This window comes from Lagenorhynchus albirostris, chromosome 10, assembly GCF_949774975.1.
Source record: "Lagenorhynchus albirostris chromosome 10, mLagAlb1.1, whole genome shotgun sequence".
NCBI lineage: Eukaryota > Metazoa > Chordata > Mammalia > Artiodactyla > Delphinidae > Lagenorhynchus > Lagenorhynchus albirostris.
Window position 1 is genome coordinate 92,101,186 of NC_083104.1, and position 16,943 is coordinate 92,118,128.

The 16,943-nt window shown below is 49.4% G+C and overlaps 1 protein-coding gene across 16 annotated transcripts in view; it reads left to right on the top strand.

Annotated features, from left to right (window-relative positions):
- Window positions 1-16,943, top strand: part of ATXN1 (ataxin 1) — a 399,420-nt gene that overhangs the window by 363,130 nt on the left and 19,347 nt on the right. For all 16 annotated transcript variants that reach the window (XM_060163642.1, XM_060163630.1, XM_060163629.1 and 13 more), the window contains one exon: window positions 11,854-13,906. In XM_060163642.1, the coding sequence (XP_060019625.1) occupies window positions 12,014-13,906 (1,893 nt within the window). In that variant the 5' untranslated portion in view covers window positions 11,854-12,013. The remainder of the gene's footprint in view (window positions 1-11,853; window positions 13,907-16,943) is intronic.

Here is a 16,943-nt window from a genome sequence, read left to right on the forward strand (position 1 = left end):
CAACCACAAGTCTGTTCTCCATGTCTGAGTCTGTTTCTGTTTTGTAGATAAGTTCATCTGTGTCACATTTTAGATTCCACAGATAAGTGATATCATATGGTATTTGTCTTTCTTTTTCTGACTGACTTCACTTAGTATGATGATCTCTAGGTCTATCCATGTTGCTGCAAATGGCATTATTTCCTTTTTTATGGCTAAGTAATACTCCATTGTATATATGTACCAGATCTTGTTTATCCATGCATCTGTTAATGGACATTTAGGTTGTTTCCATGTTTTGGCTGTTGTAAATAGTACTGCAACGAACATTGGGGTGCATGTATCTTTTCAAGTTCCAGTGTTTCCGGATACATGCCCAGGAGTGGGATTGCTGGCTCATATGGTAGTTCTATTTTTAGTTTTTTGAGGAACCTCCATACTGTTCTCCCTAGTGGCTGCACCAAGTTACATTGCCACCAACAGTGCAGGAGGGTTCCCTTTTCTCCACACCCTCGCCAGATGCTTCTTAACTTCTTATGGTTCCCAGTTCTCATTGTGAAAATGCACACAAGTGTAAGAGCTTAGAGACACCCCAAAGTCCAGCCATGGAAAGCGGGTTAACTCTAGCAGGTATTTGGGGGGATCCACGTAGCTCTAAGCAGAACTTTGGGGGAAGGGGGCACTGTGAAGTTTAAAAACAAAACTGCAGTTGGTTTGCAAACTTTTAAAATCATGATATGTAATTTAAGTTTTTTTAATTGAGATAAAATATATATTACATAAAATTTACCATTTTAACCATTTTTCAGTCTATATTTCCGTGGCATTAGGTACATTCACATTTTTGTGCAATCATCACCACTATTCAGCTCCAGAACTTTTTCATCATCCCAGACTAACTATATACACACTCAACAGTAACTCCGCATTACCCCTCCCCCCAGCCCCCGGTAACCTCTGTTTACGTTCTGTCTCTGTGAATTTGCCTGCTCTAGGTGGACCACACACAAGTGGAATCCTATAATATTGGTCGTTTTGTGTCTGGCTTCTCCCACTTAGCATAATGTTTTGTAAAGATTTATCCAGCTTATAGTCCGTATCAGAATTTCATTCTGTGGTAAGGCTGAATTATAGTCCGTTGTATAGATATACCCCATTTTCTTTGTCCCTTTCTCTGTTGAGGAACACAGCACAACCAGCTTGGACTGTCCCAGGCATGCACACAGCATCCTCTGTGATCTGGAGGAAGTACTTCCTCAAAACTCTGGAGAGGGGCTTCCCTGGTGGCGCAGCGGTTGAGAGTCCGCTTGCCGATGCAGGGGACACGGGTTCGAGCCCTGGTCCAGGAGGATCTCACATGCCGTGGAGCAAGTAAGCACATGCGCCACAGCTGCTGAGCCTGCGCTCTAGAGCCCAAGAGCCAGAACTGCTGAGCCCACAAGCCGCCATTACTGAAGCCCGCGTGCCTAGAGCCCGTGCTCCAGAACAAGAGAAGCCACCGCACCACAATGAAGAGTAGCCCCTGCTCGCCGCAACTAGAGAAAGCACTCGCAGCAATGAAGACCCAGTGCAGCCAAAAATAAATAAATAAAAAATAAATTTGTTTAAAAAAAAAAACCAAACAACTCTGGAGAGCCAGATGATGGAGCCCAGCCCTGTATTTGGTCTGTTGGGTTGTTCAGCCTCCACGGGGCCTTGGGAGATTTCTAGTAAGTCAGTTCCACACAGCAGACTGAGAATATTGAGGCACCAGCAAGTAGCTGATGGGTTGCCCCCGTTGCTCCAACACCTAGAACTCTGTACGCAGAAAAGTGACACGCTCAGTGCTGCTTACGTGTGTGTGCCGCTGGGTAATTGCCACAGGGAGACTTTCCCTATGGGACCCTAAACCAGATCAGGTTGTCCCAGGCGGTGTTTTCCTCCCTCATTCTGTTCCATTCATCTGCCTGGCCACAGGCCACTGTTCTGGAATGTAGATTTGGATTTATCTGGTCCTTGGTGCACATTACATTCTTCTCCCTGAGCCCCGATGAGCTTCATTTATTATGCTTATTTTATTACTTGATCTATTTAAGTGTATAATCATCATGTGCTATGTAAGAAGGAGTTGATGAGCCAGTTACAAAGTTAGAGAACAGTTCCCACAAGGCTGCCCTCACTTCTCACACCACTTATAGGTTCTGGGGTGGGGGGAGTCCCCCATACCACCCTCAGATTCATCCATTGACTAGGAGCACAGAGCTCCCTGAAAGCTGCTGTACTCACGTTCACAATTTACTACAGAGAAAGGATATAGGTTAAAATCAACCAAGGAAGAGGCATATAGGGCAGAGATCTGGAGGGGTCCAGACACGGGGCTTCCGGGTGTCCTCTCCTCGTGGGGTCATGGGGGGCGTTACCTTCTCCCAGTCCTGCAGCGTGACAGTACACACACAGTACTGCCACCCATCAAGGCTCCTCCGAGCCCCGGTGTCTAGAGGTTTTCTTGGAGCTCAGTCTCATACCACCCACGTGGTTGATCTTTTATTCTCAGCTCCTCCCGGAGTTTGGGTGCGTAACTTTAGTCTTTGAATTCCTCCAGAGGTTGGCACTGATATCGCATGGGGCCCAAAGCCCCCCTCATAAATTATACTTTAGACTGGTGGTCAAAGCCCCCAGGCAAACAGACAGACTTCTATAGGCAGGACCTCCCAGTAGCCAAAGACAAAGGCCAGACGTCTGTTTGGGTGAGGTTAATCCTGCACTATATACCAGCAGATCTACTGCATAATCTGAGAACTGGAACCCAGGTGCTTGCATTAGATGAATCAAGATTTTCATCTTATTTCTGCCATTTATGAGCCGTGTAACCTTAGGGGCATCCCGTAACACGCTAAGCCTCAGTGTGCTGGTCTTTACAATGGGATGATAACACACTGGCTGTTGCTCGTATGAAAAGCATTGCTATCTATAGTCTACACAAAGAAAGCCCCAGTGGCTTCTGTCATACCTGCCTTGCTGGGTCCCAGGAGGTCTCAGGGCCTTTGTTGCCAAGATGGTGGTAGAGTTGTATAGTGTCCCAGAGACTGGAAGACAACCACAGAAGGGACCCCATCATGGAACTCCCAGGAGGAATGACCTGTTAGTTCAAGATTATACAGAACCTTCCACTTTCCTTCCACCCGCCCACATCAAGGGCAACAAATGCCTCAAGACTGTCTCAGACTGCCTCAGTTCCAGAAAGGCATTTTTTTTTTACTTGATGGAGATTTTCGTGTTCTCTGTTTGTAAACTTGGGCCATCTAATCTCCTGGAACCCCAGCACCCTGGTAGTTGAGAGAATCTGACTAAGCCCCCTCCAGCTACCACGGGCCCCTTGCTGTGTGGTGTGTAGCAGAGCTTATGAGAGTGTGTGTGAGAAGACAGCTGGCAGCCTTCCCTGTGGGATGTGGAAAGAAGATTCTGCATTTCCCCACCATGCCTTTGGGGAATTACTCATCTAAGTGCTGTGGAAGAGCAGGCAGAGTGGAACCAGGAACCATTACACTTAACCCTTAACACGCCAAGCTCGAGTTTAGCATCTCACCTTTCTGTTGATTCTGCTTGTACCTGTGGAGTGGCTTTCATGCTTTTGGGTGTGAATGGGGGCCTGTGCATTGGGAGCTATTATAACTATAATCCCTTCTACCAGCTGAAGAAAGAAAATAAATTCTCAAACATCCATGGCTTTTTCTTTTGTGTAAATCACAGGTGTGAGGAAAAACCCAGATGCTGGAAAGGATTGAGAGTTTGAAGGTATTGTGTTGATTTGATCACGGAACCAGGAGAGATTAGTGATCCATCAGTGTGGGTGAAAACAAGGGATTCAGGAAGAAGCATTTGCTGAGTTACAATTAGGATGGTGAGCATTTATTGAGTGTGTGCACGATGCCAGGCACTGTGCGTACTAATTCCTCCCCGTTTTATAGGCAGAGATATTACCTATAAGATTACACACTGTTGAGATACTTACTCTCTAAACTGGACACATGTATAATTTGGAGTAAAATAAAAATTACAAGAAAGAGAAAGATTCCATAGGCAGTAGGAGTGAGGCCAGGGTTGTTGGTTTTTTTTTCTTTTTTAATTTTTATACAATTTGTAAAGGTTACTTTCCATTTACGGTTACCACAAAATATTGGCTCTATTTCCCGTGTTGTACAAGACATCCTTGAGCCTATCTTACACCCAAAAGTTTGTACCTCCCCCTCCTCCACCCCTATATTGCCTCTCTCTCCTTTGCACTGGTAGCCACCAGTTTGTTCTCTATATCTGTGAGCCTGCTTCTTTTATGTTGTATTCACTAGTTTGTTGTATTTTTAGATTCCACATATAAGCAGTATCATTCTGTATTTCTTTCTCTGTCTTACCTCACTTAGCATAATGCCCCCCCCAGTCTGTCCATGTTGCTGCAAATGGCAAAGTTTCATTCTTTTTCAGGGCCAAGTAGTATTCCATTGTAGAAATATACCACATCTTCTTTATCCATTAATCTGTTGATGGACAGTTAGGTTGTTTCCATATCTTGGCTATTGTAAATAACGCTGCTATGAACATTGGGGTGCGTATATCTTTCCAAATGAGTGTTTTGGGAGTTTTTTCAGATATATGCCCAGGAATGGGATTGGTGGATCATATGGTAGTTCTATTTTTAGTTTTTTGAGAAACGTGCATACTGTTTCCCACAATGGCTGCACCAGTTTACATTCCCACCAGCAGTGCAGGAGGGTCCCCTTTTCTCCATGTCCCCGCTGTCCTCGACAGCACTTGTTATTTGTAGATGAAGCCAGGCTTTGAACTTGTCCTTTACCTACACCCCAGCCTATTCTTTCTACTACTCTCTGTGTCCTCCCCCTACTGGTACTAGTAAGAATATTAATTTGTTACCTTCCTATCAGTAATAATAATGTTTTATCCTGATATTCCAACGATGCCCATGGAAGTGAGTGCTGAACGACTTCTGAAGTGAGATTTCTCACTGTTGTGCTAAGAACATTCGATCAAGAGTCAAAAATTGACAGATCCTTGTCTCCTAACCCCAATTCTAACCATGTTACTGTGGCCAGTTCTTTGCACCTCGTCACAGCAGTCCCTCTGTCCTTAAAACAATTCACTCAGGGGCAGGGTGAGAACTGCTGTGGGGTCGTGGAAAGCACCTATGGTTCCCAGCCTCCAGCCAGAGCGGTGGGTAAACAGAGGTGCCCGTGTCCCGGGGTAGCTAATGTGGCACACACAGCCCTTGAGAGCAGAAAGGCATTTGCTCACGTATTGAACCAGGGAAGGTCTTGACAGAAAAGCATTTCCGGCTTTTCTTAAAAACTCAAACTCGACGTCTCTTGGACAAGTCATTTGGGACCAGTTTCAGTCCAGATGGATATCCCTTCAAGTGATTATTTTTCCTTGAGCCTTTCCAGGAGTTCCAGCACGGGCAGGCTGCCAGGGGACACTGGCTGCTCAGATGCTGCGGCGACATCCCACATGAGCCAGGGACAGCCCAGCCCAGCTGTGGGCCTTGCCCCTCTGCCCTCCTCTCTCAGGCCTGACCTCCTGTGGACACAGAAGTGGGCCACATCCCCATGCGGTGGACCCACCCAGAAGACAGATCTCCCTGTTTTTCCAGGGGTGGCAGAACCCACTAGAAACACCCCCCCCCCCGGTGTCACAATCGTCACGTGGATGAGATACGATAATGGCAGAAGCCAGGAACCAAGGAAGAGCTTCACCCAGGCTTGAGGAAGCCTGTCACTCTAGTATGCTGACATTAGAAGCAGATGGGGGAGCACGACTTAGGGAGGAGGGAGACCGGGGGGCGGGGTTAGCTCCATGCCAAGCAGAGGAGTTCAGTGGAGGAAGGGCAGCAGAGCGGCTGTGCGTCTTGAAGAGTCCCCTCCAGCATCTTTCCATCAAGGAGATGGAGATGTGATCAGAACAGTGACTCCGAGTCAGTTTGTTGCCCTCAGAGCTTCCCTGAGCCAGGGAACACCCAAATGCAACTCTATTCTTACAGGTGGATTTAATTTTTTTTAATTATTACATTACATTTAGTCACTGTATTCATTGCCCCCAAATCTATAGATGAACAGGGCCCCCCAAAACTGTTATTCTTAGTGCTAATAATATAAAGAGAGGGACTCTTTTCTCCTGCCTGTCCTCATTCCACTAACATCTCAGCTGTAGATGGTCATGGCAGATCCCTGCCTTCCCAGCCCTGTGTGGCATGTGTCACTTCACTGACTGAAGGTTCCTGCACCCTGGTGCAGACTTGAACTTGCTTTTGGTGACCCTAGAGGGAGAGAGAGCTTGTTTACACAGCGTGATAGCATCCAGGGTTCTCCACCTCTGACTCTGTAGGATTTTCCCTCTGGGGTTTCAGCACTGCTGTGCCCTGGATCACCACTAGGTGGGCTCATTGAGCCTGGTGCTGGGGGGGGGTCCCTGCTGGCAAGCCTGTGAAGTATGAAGATCTCTCTCTCACTTCCTTAATCAACTCCGCCTCTAACACGGTATGCCACGCCCCCTGCAGTCCCTGATTAGTGCTAGGTGGAGTGCAGCGGTGCCCTGTACGTTTTCTACCCCTCTCATCCCTATGATTGTGTCTCTCTTCCACGTGGGACCATCAGTTCGTGTCTCCAAACTCTGCCTCAACACTTGGGATGACACGGGGATCCCTACCTCATGAGGCAGCCCAGCTCATTTTAACAGTTCTAATTACTTTCTCATTTCTACTGTATACAGTCGTCGCTCAGTATTTGCGGGGGATTGGTTCCAGGAGCCCCCGATGCTCGAGCTCCCTGGTCGACGTTCCATGTAGGTGGTTCTGCATCCTCAAATTCAGCCAGCTGCAGATGATGTAGTACTGCAGGTATTTATTGAAACAAAAATCCCCGTATAAGTGGACCTGCGTGGTTCAAACCCGTGTTGTTCGAGGGTCAACTGTGTATCGATGTAATTTGAAGGTCAGTTCTGCTCTCCTGCCTTCCACGGAGGGCCCTTTATAGATCTGAGCGTTGCACCTCTGCTCCGGCTTTTTTCTGTCCCCCAGGCCACACATCTTGAGTTGCCTCAGCTGTTACTTACCTGTCTTGGGTCCAGACCTCCCACTAACCCCATCGCTCCACCCTGGGCATGCCCGCCAGTGTCCCCTTGCCTCAGGACTTTGTGGCTTTACCAGTGCCGTATGCTCCTGCAGTATTCATTCCATTATTGGGAATACTGTGCTTTTTAAAATGAAGCTTATGGTTATGCCAGCTTTTAGGCACCATACCCAACTGTTGGTTCATATTGAATGGATGGTCAAACAGAAAATTCCTGGGCTCTTTGATGTGAACTATTCTTAAGTCAGATTGCTCCAACCCTGCTATTAGACTAATTGAGCTATTGAAACCAAGGACAGGGCATGTATATTTATTCTCGTTCATCTTTATTTTTTTGGTTTTGTGCCATCACTTCCAGCTTCTCAGGATATGTTTGAATATTAATTGCAGTAATATATTAAGCATCCCTTTTAGCGTTCTGTTACCTCTAAATATGATAACCAAAACACTAATAAAATGGTGAACAGAATAGAACTGAAAATAGAGTTCTGGCATACCATTTGCCCCATGCTGACACTGAATAATTAAGGTCCACTGTACATACTAGAAACAAGGTAAGTGTTTGATGAATGAATATGTGATCCACTTCCTTTGGGGCATTCTTGTTCAGTCAACCATGAAGGTATCTAATTACGCTATCATCCAACCCACCCTTCTCCATCCCAGAAACCTCAAGGATATCAGAGTTGGGCCTGTTTTTAATATTTAACCTAAATGAAGTGCCCTTGCACTACACAGATCTTCCTTGTGATAATTTAGTAAAGCGAGAGGTTTGCATGTCAGGACTTCAAGAATCCTTGCCATGTCCTAGTGACCTCTCCCATCAGGTCCAGGTGTTCTGTCTTTTAAATGGTCATATGTTTTTTTCCAGAACTGACACAAGCTCACCAGGCTGCATTTCCTCCTCTTTAAAACCGAAACCACGTCTCTGCTGTGCATGGACATACATGCCAGACAGTCATGGGTTTCACTCAAACTGAGAAACTCGCAGGATGGAGGGTGCTGGGCAGAGCAACCTAGTTTATTGCCCTGACCTTGGAATGCATTTTTAGGACTGTATGTATCAGATTCTAGGAGTGTCTTCCATTCAGAGCAGTTGGTTGTTATTTACAGGACTCGGAATCAGTGGGGATCATCTCATTTTCCTAACACTTCCGAAGCAATCTGAATCCACGTTAATGGGGGGGGGGCTCTGGGGATTTTTGAATGATATCAAAGATATAAATATCTTCCTTTATTAAAGTCTGTTTTTTCTCCTGGAGATGATTGAATTATACATAAAATGTACAATAACAGCCTTTTTGAAGTGTATTTCCTTATAGTTCTTGAAGATGGAAAGAGCCAGAAGAAAAGGAGCATCTGTTACTTAGAACTGTATTGGGTCTAGGTGACCCCAAAGTAAACAGCTGAGTTCTCCCTAAATATTAGCTGCTTATCTCCCAGGCTCCATCGATTCTGTTTGCTCACAGCACCTAGTTTGGTTTCCCAGCACCTACTCCATCCGAAGAGGCTCCAGACGTTTACTTTACTTAGAAGCTTATGCAGACAAGCTGAGTTTCTCACACCTTGCTGTGCATGTGTATCATCTGGAGGTGTTGTTAAAATGCAGACTCTGAAATCAGGAGGTTTGGGTGGGGCCTGAGGTTCTGCCTTTCTAAAGTTGCCGGGGGAGGTAGTCTGAGGACCACACTTGGAATAGCAAGGTCTTATTGCCACTGAGCTAAATTTTAAGATACTGATGAGAGAGATTCAAATGTAGATATAAAGATGCTTAAGATGGATGTATTCAGAACAGCGATTAGCAGGCAAATTGTATGTAGTCAACCCTAAATAAATTTGTCTCGATCCATCTATTAATTCCCTGTTCACTTCCCCTTTCCTAATAATAATGTTGAAACCTGTGATCTGCATGTGTGGCTCTTCGGTAACTTAGCAGTTATACAGTGGTGTGTGGCCCCGTGTCTCTTGTTGTGACAGGTACATCCGGAGGTGAACTCCGGGACCCAGGTGAACCACGGGTGCGTTTCAGCACTGAAAAGGCAATGAGGGACATGGAGACCATGTGTCTGCAGCTAGAAAGAGACCCTAAAAGCAGACATCCACTCTCCTTTTTTCTTCTCTTCTTCCTAGTCTCTTTCTTTCTCCCTTCCTTTTCGCTGCTGTACTTTGCACCTTCGCAATTTACCTCTCTGTTCTTTTTTTTTTTTTTTTTTTATACCTCTCTGTTCTTTTAATTTATGAACTATCATCCAACGTACCAGGGACCTGGTGGCGTCCTGTGGCGCCCTCTCGTGGTTCACTGAAAATACAGCAAGATATAGTCCCTATCCTCACGATGATTTCCCCTGATGAGAGATAACAGACAGTATAGAGAGCTAATGAAACACAGAGAAAGGGACACATGCCCCAGAACTAGAGCGACTCGACTCCTCCAAGCTGCGCTGGTAAATAGGAGACAAGGTCCTCCTAAAGGTAGGAGGAGGGAGTGTTGAAATTTGTATCAGTTTGGCCCCAGGTCGCTCCAGTTAATCTTTGTATCCTTGATTTATCATTTGTATTATCTGGAAAAGATGTTTCTCAATGGACAACTTTTCAGAAGAGCATATTTGAATTTGTGTGGTAAGGCCGATATGGTCCTAGTTGGTCCATTAGCAGAAGACCAGCCGTGGAATCTATACTGAGATCTTTAGGGCCAACTGAGTCAGCCAGTGTCTTTCAAAAAACAACACAGTGTAAATAGACCAAGGCACTGCCGAGCACCAAGTCAGCATTCGTATTCAGATTCACTAAAGCTGAGTTCTTTTTTTAAAAGTACCTTCAGAGGGGTTTTCTAGGTTTGTGTATGGTGCATTCCGTTGTACAGCAGTTTTACATTTGCATTGCTAATGGACCTCTTTCTGAATGCATTTGACATTTTACTTGGCTTTGAAAGGACTTTTATGCCGCTATCTTTTCTTCCCTAGAGCTGCCTTGGGCTAATTAACCTAGTGCCTTACTGGCTGGGCCTACTATATTCTCATTCCGGATTCTGACATACTACTCTTGCATGAACTTCCCTAATGAAATCCTGTGGGGTTTTATTGGATCAGTGCTGCCGTGGAGCCAGCAGGGGGCGCATGGAACAGTTCGCTTTGAGTCCATCTCCTAAATGACTTTCCTTTGCTAGTCTGTGTGGGAACAGAGTTTATGCAGTTCTTTCTTAGCGTGACTTAAAACCTAGAGATAAAAGATCAGTATCAGTACTTTTTAAGTAGTCAAAAGGGGCAGCTGTTTTCAGTTTTTGTAGTTTAATTTTATTCTATCATTGTTTTGAAAATAGCACTGTCATCTTAATCTATTTGCACATATTGGGTGTAAATTACGTGCCATGCATTTCATAAGAGAAGGCTATACAGAATGGAGTTATCTGGGACTTACAGAGCCCTAGCTCGGGGAGGGTAGTGCTGAAAACTGCTGCCTTAACTGTGTCTGTTTTAACATCGGACTATAGAAAAGCGGGTCTGCGTAGGAGAAATGCTAAAAACCCAGGGCCTGGAATTCCCAGAGCCTGATCCAGGGCTTCCCGGGGTCACAGCGCGTGACATGGCTCACGGCTGCAGCTGCTGCCTGTAGGCGGCCCTCACAACTGCCGCCTGTAAGCCTGGTCCCTGTTGGTTCCATTGATGATCTGCCTCTTGCCAGGTGGGCATCTGTCTGCCTACACAGTCATGGTAACAGAGTTCTGTGGTTCCTGAAAGACTGAGATTAGGTGTCCATGAAAACTGGCTCCAGGCTCAGTAATTGTATGTCTGGTTGAAACACTTGGGCCTGATTGGTCCAGCAGAGGTTTCATCTCTAGGGTTGAGGGTGGGTTGGCCCTTTATGGAGCGTGTGGAGAGAAAATTCAAAGACCACTTGGAAGGGAAGTAAGAGGCAGAGGTAGAGCAAGCGTAAAGCCACCCTCGTTAAGCACACCCTCGATGCATCAGTCTGGTTATTGCATTTTTTTAAAACCATAACCATGTTCCTGTTTTAACTGTCCAACAGATTCCTTTTGGCTTTCTGTTACCATGTGAGTAGCTGTACTGGGAGTTGTTTGGAAACTTGTAGAGAACACGATTATTTGGGGCTCCCTCTGCTGAGTTGGCCTGTGTATAGTGTGTGTGCACGTGCGTGCATGCGTGTGTTAGGGAAGAGAGGATCGTTGTAGATCCAGTGTGGACCCAGAGTCAGTGGAATCTCTGAGGAGCGCCTTTGGCAGAGGAGGACTCAGAGACAAGGTATGAAGTCCGCTGAGGATTTCCGTTCCTAACCTTGTCCTCCCAGTGCCTGGCTCAGAGGGTAGGTCTGGCTGACCTTCACCGGTGTCACCCACCTTGTGGGCATCGTTTGATTGCCCAGCTAGGTAAAGAAGAGCTAAGGCGTGGGAGTGGCCTTTCTGGAAGCGAAACTAAGAAACACATTGTCTACCTTCTGGAAAGAGGAAAAGAGAAGAGGGTATTGAGAGAGGTGTCTTAGGAGACTTGCTAAATCCATAAAAAAGAGGTTTTGACTTGCTGCATGTTGTAATGATCTTGCTGACGTCCTAAACAGTGCGGCCGGCCAGCGTTTTACCTGCTCTAATGTGGGGACGGGCGGGGGCGGGGGTGTGTTTGGAATTCACGTTGACACCAGAAGCTTAGTCTCAATCTCGAGGAGGACGTTCTTTTCCCGTGCTGATGTTCTGATCGCCTCTCTCCTCCCTCTCCTCTTCCCCTTGTCCCGACCCTCTTCCTTTTCCCAGATTCCAGGGCGGCTGCTGGCGGATCGCACCCACAGGGAGATGATTCCTCATGAAGAGCCTGGATCCCCTACAGAAATCAAATGTGACTTTCCGTTTATCAGACTGAAAGCAGAGCCAGCCAGAGAGTGAAACGGTCACCGTGGAGGGGGGACGGCGAAAAATGAAATCCAACCAAGAGCGCAGTAACGAATGCCTGCCTCCCAAGAAGCGCGAGATCCCCGCCACCAGCCGGCCCTCGGAGGACAAGGCCACGGCTGTGCCCAGCGACAACCACCGCGCAGAGGGCGTGGCATGGCTCCCGGGCCACGCGAGCGGCCGGGGCCACGCGGGCGGGCGGCTAGGGCCGGCGGGGCCCCCAGCAGAGCTCGGTTTACAGCAGGGAATAGGTTTACACAAAGCGCTGTCCGCGGGGCTGGACTACTCCCCGCCCAGCGCGCCCCGGTCCGTCCCGGCGACCACGACGATGCCCGCGTACCCGCCCCCGCAGTCCGGGGCCCCGGTGTCGCCCGTGCAGTACGCCCACCTGCCGCATACCTTACAGTTCATCGGCTCTTCCCAGTACGGCGGGCCCTACGCCGGCTTCATCCCTTCTCAGCTGATCTCCCCCACGGCCAGCCCCGTCACCAGTGCGGTGGCCTCGGCCGCGGGGGCCGCCACTCCATCCCAGCGCTCCCAGCTGGAGGCCTATTCTACCCTGCTGGCCAACATGGGCGGCCTGAGCCAAGCCTCGGGACACAAGGCTGAGCAGCAGCAGCACTTGGGCAGGACCGCGGGGCTCCTGCCCCCCGGGTCCCCACCACCCACCCAGCAGAACCAGTACATGCACATCTCCAGCTCTCCGCAGAGCGCCGCGCGCCCGGCCTCCCCGCCGGCCATCCCCGTCCACCTGCACCCGCACCAGACGATGATCCCGCACACGCTCACCCTGGGGCCCTCCCCGCAGGTCGTCGTGCAGTACACCGACTCCGGCAGCCACTTTGTCACCCGCGAGGCCACCAAGAAAGCCGAGAGCAGCCGGCTGCAGCAGGGCGCGCAGGCCAAGGAGATCCTGAACGGGGAGATGGAGAAGGGCCGCAGGTACGGGGCGCCCACCGCGGCCGACCTGGGCCTGGTGAAGGCGGGCGGCAAGGCCGTTCCCCACCCGTACGAGTCCAGGCACGTGGTGGTCCACCCCAGCCCTGCCGACTACGGCAGCCGCGACTCCTCCGGGGTGCGGGCCTCTGTGATGGTCCTGCCCAACAGTAGCACCCCTGCCGCCGACCTGGAGGTGCAGCAGGTCACCCACCGAGAGGCCTCCCCCTCCGCCCTCAACGACAAAAGCGGCCTGCACCTAGGGAAGCCCGGGCACCGGTCCTACGCGCTGTCTCCCCAGCAGGCCCTGGGCCCTGAAGGCGTGAAGGCCGCCGCCGTCGCCACGCTGTCCCCCCACACGGTCATTCAGACCACACACAGTGCTTCGGAGCCCCTCCCGGTGGGACTGCCGGCCACCGCCTTCTACGCAGGGACTCAGCCGCCCGTCATCGGCTACCTGAGCAGCCAGCAGCAAGCGATAACCTACGCCGGCGGCCTGCCCCCGCACCTGGTCCTCCCCGGCACCCAGCCCCTGCTCATCCCTGTGGGCAGCGCTGACATGGAGGGGTCGGGGGCGGCCTCGGCCATCGTCACGTCGTCGCCCCAGTTTGCTGCAGTGCCTCACACGTTCGTCACCACCGCCCTTCCCAAGAGCGAGAACTTCAGCCCCGAGGCCCTGGTCACCCAGGCCGCCTACCCAGCCATGGTGCAGGCGCAGATCCACCTGCCCGTGGTGCAGTCGGTGGCATCCCCTGCAGCCGCGCCCCCTACGCTGCCTCCCTACTTCATGAAAGGCTCCATCATCCAGCTGGCCAACGGGGAGCTGAAGAAGGTGGAGGACTTAAAAACGGAAGACTTCATCCAGAGTGCAGAGATCAGCAATGACCTGAAGATCGACTCCAGCACTGTGGAGAGGATCGAGGACAGCCACAGCCCGGGCGTCGCCGTGATACAGTTCGCTGTCGGGGATCACCGAGCACAGGTAACGTTCATCCGGATCACACAGGTAGGGGGACACCCCGCCGCACCACCTTCACCGCTTCCCGGCACAGTGAATTTCTTCCAAGAGGCAGACCTGTCAGTGGCTGTGGGAATGATGCAGGGTTTCCATTTACACCTGGAAGTTAGACTCGTCACGTTTCCCAGCCACGTTCTCTAAGAGAATTAAGCCCTCGTACACCAAAGCACCTGCTGTTTGTAACGAATTAACTTCTCTGTGTCTAGAGTGGGGCTGGTCAGGTACCGTTCTTGGGACAATTAAGAAGATCGCCACTCAAGTTATTTTTTTGTTCTGTGGTTTACATGAGGAACCCTGATTAAGAAAAGTCATCTGTTCCCCTCCCCCCCCCTTCTTTTGGTCAGGAAAAGACAGTGCTGGTTAAGGTGAGAACGTTAAGTGCCCAGAGTGGCCACACCCCATTACATGTCTTTGTTGTAAAATGTAGGTTTTGCTATTATTTAGGTATGGTGAGGCCAACAGATGAGAATACAACAGCCATTGAAAAGATAGTTTGTTATACTCAGATGCCAAGAGGAGGGTTTGTGCCGTGCCATGCGGGGCCACGTGGGGAAGCACCAGGGTCAGTCAGGAGGCACTGGGATTGAGAAACCGTGGGCAAGAGCCTTGATCGTGGTTTCAGGGGGAAGGAGTGGGTGAGGCAGGGTAGGCAGACTTCGGATTGGCTAGTTGGAATCATTTCAGCAGGCCCTGGGCACAGGAGCTGTCCCTGGGTGTCTGGTACCTGGCCCTGGGGTGATCAGGGCTGGTGGATAGTGGCCCAGAGAGTGAAAGCTCCACAGAGGAGGTGGCTGGGTTGTGGGTGTTTGCTTTGCATATGAAGGACGTTCTCCCAGGCAGGTGAGCTGTCAGCTGTCTCTAGCAATGAGCTAACCCAGGGAGGCACAGTCCATCCAGAGTCAACAAGGCCCCAGGATGTCAAAGCATCAGATATAGAGAATGAAAGGCGTGGTTAATATCGTCTGCAAAGTCAGGGCTGTCCCAGGTGAGCTCCTGGACTTCCGATACATGGGAACCCCAAGGACCAGATGTAGCCAAGCTGAGTCCTGTTAAAACTGGAACTATGATGAGCTCTCTTAGTTTCCATGGGTTCCTTCAGTCCACTCTTCTCCAGTTTCTTAAATCACTTGAATGCGTTTATTCTGTCCATGTGTATGAAACAGCAGTTTCACTGCCTAGCTTGCTTGGAGTCAATCAGGTTTGGCCCCGAGGCCAGGAACTGCCCTGGTGGATAGTAGAGACTCACTCCCTCTGGGAATGGTTTCACTAAGGCCTTTTTTTTTTCTTTTTTTTCTTTTTTGTGGTATGCGGGCCTCTCACTGCTGTGGCCTCTCCCATTGCGGAGCACAGGCTCCGGACGCGCAGGCTCAGCAGCCATGGCTCACGGGCCCAGCCGCTCCGCGGCATGTGGGATCTTCCCGGACCGGGGCACGAACCCGTGTCCCCTGCATCAGCAGGCGGACTCTCAACCACTGCGCCACCAGCGAAGCCCCTCACTGAGGACTTTGAAACACTCAGATGTGACAGCACCTACTTCAGGTTGAAATGAGTTGAAAAATGGTCATGGCATAGCTGGTATTTGGGACATTCAAAGAAAATAACAAACTAGTTAATGGTTTGAATTGTTTTTAGTATATTTAAAAGAAAAAGATCAAGTGAGGTAGGGGAGCCCGATTTTCCAAAGCATTTTCCAGAACTGCTTGTGAATGTCCGGATGTGGGATCGTGCACGATATCAGGGGACCTGTGTTGCCAGGAGCTTTTAGCCCCGAAGACTTTTCTTTTTTTATGGTGATATGTTGCTGTAGCCTTTCGTAAGGCCCAAGAAAGATTTCTCAGAGTTCTGATTTAAATATATATATATATATATATATATATCAAAAATGAGAATATTTGGAAAAGGGCGTCATTATTTAGAACTCACTACCCGTCTGTAGTTTCTGTTCACTCCCACTGTCCTACATGGATTAGGGGTGGATGGATACTAGTTGAAAGAACAAGCTGTCTTTAGCAAAGTTGTCTTTTAACAGGCCCCAGGTGAAGCCAGGAAAATAAACAAGAAGGAGAAGTAAACATGTTTTTTCATGGTTCCTTTTAATCCTTAAAGCACTACTGTGAAGAGAGGTAGGCATGGAAAGAGGGGTGATTTTGAAAATGCTGCTGTCTCCGGCCTAGCATCTCTTTCCGTAAAGAGCAGCTCTGAGCTGAGGGCTCATCTCCAAGGCCCTGGCAGCCTCCGTAGTCATCAGGAGCTTCACAGACCTCTAGGTTTCACATCGACCCGACCCGGCAGTTCTTAGAGAGGAAGCATCTCTCTGTTTGCCCCGCTGGATCCTTTGCAGAGTGAACGCTTAAACGATGGTGAAGTCGGCTTCCATGTGGGAAGTCTCGTTTCCTTCCCATTGCCAGACCACCAGTCTCCTCGCTGACGGCCAAGGTGCAAATTAGAAGGCCGCGTGTTTGTCAGGGTCTGCTCACAGGTCTGCGGCTTCGGCTCCAAAGGGTGGTTGGAGTTTCACGCTGTAGAAACACACGTGCGGGGCCCCGACACCACCAGTGATTTGTCACTTTACCCCCAAAGCCTATCAGAAACAGGCTGACGTCATCACAGCTAAAATACTCCACCAGCTGTGTTTACCACAAGTGACAGGAGCAGAGTCAGGAGGGAAGCAGAGGAAGCGAGGGGGGAGAGGGAAGGGAGACAGAAAACGAAGGCCTGGATTTAATTTACACTCCGAGGGCTGAGGACTTCCCTGCATCCTCAGCGGCACTCGGTGGGGTTTTCTCCCCTGGTCTGTCTGCTCCATGGATTCGAAATCACTAACACTTGCACCCACAGGGAGATTTAGAAACATGCAAAGTGTTGCACTTAATTAGCAAACTCACAAATTGGATTGGGGAAGTTGTGGAAGGAAGGGGTGGTTTGCTAGAGGACAGATGGCTTTATGACCCCAGGCATAACTCCTGCACGGAAGCAGGACCACAGGGATGCTTGACTTCAT